Here is a 3,625-nt window from a genome sequence, read left to right as displayed (position 1 = left end):
GACCAGTTCTGTCTCTGTGGCCCGGGTTCCAACCTGAGGCTGCAGAGTCATCTTTGCTCTGATGATGATGATGATGATGATGTTTGTGTCTCCAGGTTGAGGCTGATGTGCCGGAACCAGCCTGATGAAACCGGCTTCGTTTACAGACCTCTGGGCGTCCTGAAGCGGAGCCGAGCTCAGCAACCCACTGACGGTGACTCAGTTCTGACCCGAAAGCTGAAACACACAGAACCTGAAGACCGCTTCATGTTTCCCTGTCCAGTTTGGACGTATTTGTGATTTTTATCCAACTGTATTCTGATGATTTATCGGATGAAAAAATTACCCATTTTGTAGATTTTTATTTAACCACAATATCAGAAATGCATAAAAAAATACAAATAAACTTTTCTATTCCTTGTTTAAATAAAACGTTTATTGCCTGAAATGCAAAAAACAGTGAAAATATCAGCAGTTTTCATATCACAACCTGGTTAAAACGAGCTTAAATGAGGTCAACCAGTTAATGAGGTCAACCAGTTAATGAGGTCATATGTTTTGCCCCTGGTTCTGTGTTCAGACTCGATTAGTGACGACGAGCTTTTCGACGGTTTGGATCTGGTTCCGCTCCGGAAGAAACTGATCCTGAACCAGGAAACGCACAACGGTACATTTTTATCTTCTTCCTCTTTCTTTTTTTCTGTTTTTTCTTTTTTTTCTGTTCCATGAACATTTCTTCAACCAAAAGAAACATTTTGATTTTGGTTGAAGATGTTGATTTTATCAACATTCTCGTCTAACAAACGTTAGACGAGAATGTTGATAAAATACATGAATCAATACATAATCTATACATTTATGAGTACACTTCTATAAACTTGTATCTGTGTAGTATTAATACTTTTGCTACACTGGAAGTATTCATATCTCTTCAACTTTAGCATGAAATGTATTTATTAGGATACTTTTGGAAAAACAAAGTTAAATTTTAATAAGAATATTTTTTGACCAAACTTATGTTCAATTTGGGTCAAATCAAGATTATGAATGTATAGATAAAACCCATCAACAAACTTAAAATATAATAAATGACTGTCTCTGTATTCGACGGATACTTCTTAAATGACATAATATTGAACATCTTTTCAAATTCATGTAATTTGGCAACACACAGAAGAAACTGATTTGATTTAACTGAAAAACAAATATCAGATCATTTTTGCTCATCTCGCTTTTGAACGAGTTATTGAAAGCGATGTATTAGAGCAAACAAGGCGTGTTAAAGTACAAATATTCATCATTCTTTCTATTTATTTTGGTTAAATTATGAAAAAGTTGATGTGATTGTTTCTCCTTTAACGGTAGAGACGCCAGCTGAGAGAACAGCGCCCCCTGTGGCCACGTCTTTACCTCTGCTGGTGTCCGATTCGGCGTCTGCTGCTCAGAACTACTTCGACTGCACCGAGTCCAACAGCGAGGACGAGGACGACGAAGAGGAGGAGGAAGACGAGGGAAAGGGAGACGTGAGCAAAGCGCCGAAGTGGGAGGATTTCTTTACGGTGGAGCTGCTGAGCGACAGCCAGAACAGCCAATCGCATTCCTGCTGCTCCGCCGCGCCACAGACCCTGGATCTGTTCGGCGACGGCGACCGAACCCCGGAGAACCTGGACGCCTTCAGCCTGACGCTGTCCGCCTCCCAGTCCGACCAGTCCTCCCAGAACCTGGACGACACGCTCATCCTGGCCCAATCAGAACTCCAGGAGCTGCCGGCGTCTCAGGCGTCCTCTGACTTTGACGTCCCGCCAACGCCGGAGTCGAAGGCGCCGCAGACCGGCGAGCTGCTGCAGCTGTACAGGAAGCTGGCATCGGGACAGGAAGTGGTCATCAGAGGTCAGGCTGAGCGCGAAGAAGACGAACATCTGATTGGATGATGGACAAAAGATCCATTCCGGTGTGTCTTTATTTTAGAAAAGCAAGTAAGTACACCCTCTGATCCAGGATTCCTGTCACATGGGCTTTGACTAGGCCGTCGCAGCACCTTTACTGTTAGGACTGGGCGATACAGCTTAAAAGAAATCTTTTAAAAAAAGAAATTACAATTGACAGAAAATATATTGGACTATTTTTGATTTTTCACTTGTGGCTTTTATTTCAACAACAAAGAATCTTTGTTTGATTACAAGAATAAAGTCATATTTGCAGAATAAAGACGTAATTTTACTATATGAACATCTTAAAATTGCTCCTACTGAAAATAATTTCATTTTTTATTTTTATTCTGAAAAAAGTTCAACTTTATTCTCATATTATATTGTCGTATTACTTTATTCTAGTAATAAAAATCAAAATTGTTGTAGAATTTAAGTCCAAGTAAATAAAAGCTGTAAAACAAGATGGCCGCCCTGGGCTCTGAATTATGGAAACCCTATTACATAATGGGTGAAAAAAATCCCAAAATCAAGTTTTTAATTTTTGGATTTAAAAAATAAGAAAATTCCAAACCAAAAATTGGATTAAACTGGTTGATCGCCCAGCTTTAGTTCTGCTGCAGATCTGCTCTTCTATCCAGACAAGCCCAGATCATTATGCTGCCACCACCTTACATGACAGTTGGATGTTCTCCGTTTATCCTCAGACGTTTTCTCTTTCTGGAGGACAATGTTTCAGCATCAAAGCAGCAGGGGTGTACTTATTTTGTCACTGTTCCTGGGTTATTTCTGGGTTCTCTTCAGTGTAAATCATTCCTGGACTTTGTTCTTCTCTCCCAAAGCCAGACGTTTTCTCATTTCCAAACCACTCTGACCTCATTCAACTGCACTTTGACCTCCTTCCTGTCCTCCTGCACCTGCCACACGTCACAACTACATTCCCGCTCAGCTGCCACCTTGTGGTTTCCCTGGCCTCGTTTCATTTAAAGTGGATCAACGGGTGAAAAGGGAGAAACGTTTGGTTGTGCAATCGTTACCAGTTATGGTTTGATTTAACTATTTAATTAACCTGTTTTTGTATTTTCTCACATTTCTTTCTAAAGATGTTTATGAAAATAAACCAAGAGAATAAAAAATCCCAATGTTTGGAAATATAGTTTCAGTTTCAGAAAGCTTCCATAGGGGGCGACAGAGAGCTGAAAATGTGAAACCATCATGTGAGTATTCAGCTCTTAACGTTTTCCTTTCCAGTGAACAAACTCGTAATCTATAGTCTGTCAGTCATTTTCCAGATTCTGTGGAAGAGAATTAAACGAGGAAATGTTCTTCAGGTGATAAAAGGTCGACTTTGTAACTGACTTTATGTGACTCTGAAGGTTCAGGTCTGAGTCCATCAACTGAAGCTGTGGGCCTACATTAGTAAATAACTTCAATTTCCTGTATTTGCCTTTATTTAGACAGAAGAAGAGTACGTTAGATCCCGTTGACACATTTCAGAAAATAATTGCAAGCAAAAGTCATAAAATGTTTCACAACCTCGTGAATGATAGAAATTTGAATATTTAACAAAACAAAGTTTAAATAATAAGGCAGTCATTTTATCTTTTATTTTTCTGGTCCACCAGTTGGTTGAGTTTGACCAGAGGAGCATTTGATTGGCTAAGAGCTACTCGTGAAGGCAAAAGGTATCATAGACCAAAAAAATGAAGAGGAAAAAC

The 3,625-nt window shown here is 39.7% G+C and overlaps 1 protein-coding gene across 2 annotated transcripts in view; it reads left to right on the top strand.

The window, feature by feature from the left end:
* Positions 1–3,063, top strand: part of dclre1c (DNA cross-link repair 1C, PSO2 homolog (S. cerevisiae)) — a 17,191-nt gene extending 14,128 nt beyond the window's left edge. For both annotated transcript variants that reach the window (XM_028044164.1, XM_028044162.1), the window contains 3 exons: positions 96–193; positions 560–646; positions 1,345–3,063. In XM_028044164.1, coding sequence (XP_027899965.1) covers positions 96–193; positions 560–646; positions 1,345–1,910 — 751 coding nt within the window. In that variant the 3' untranslated portion in view covers positions 1,911–3,063. The remainder of the gene's footprint in view (positions 1–95; positions 194–559; positions 647–1,344) is intronic.
* Positions 3,064–3,625: the final 562 nt, after the last annotated feature.

The sequence above is a fragment of the Xiphophorus couchianus genome, chromosome 17, assembly GCF_001444195.1.
Source record: "Xiphophorus couchianus chromosome 17, X_couchianus-1.0, whole genome shotgun sequence".
Classification (NCBI taxonomy): domain Eukaryota; kingdom Metazoa; phylum Chordata; class Actinopteri; order Cyprinodontiformes; family Poeciliidae; genus Xiphophorus; species Xiphophorus couchianus.
Note: the sequence above shows the minus strand (reverse complement) of the source record. Positions and strands in the feature narration are given on the sequence as shown.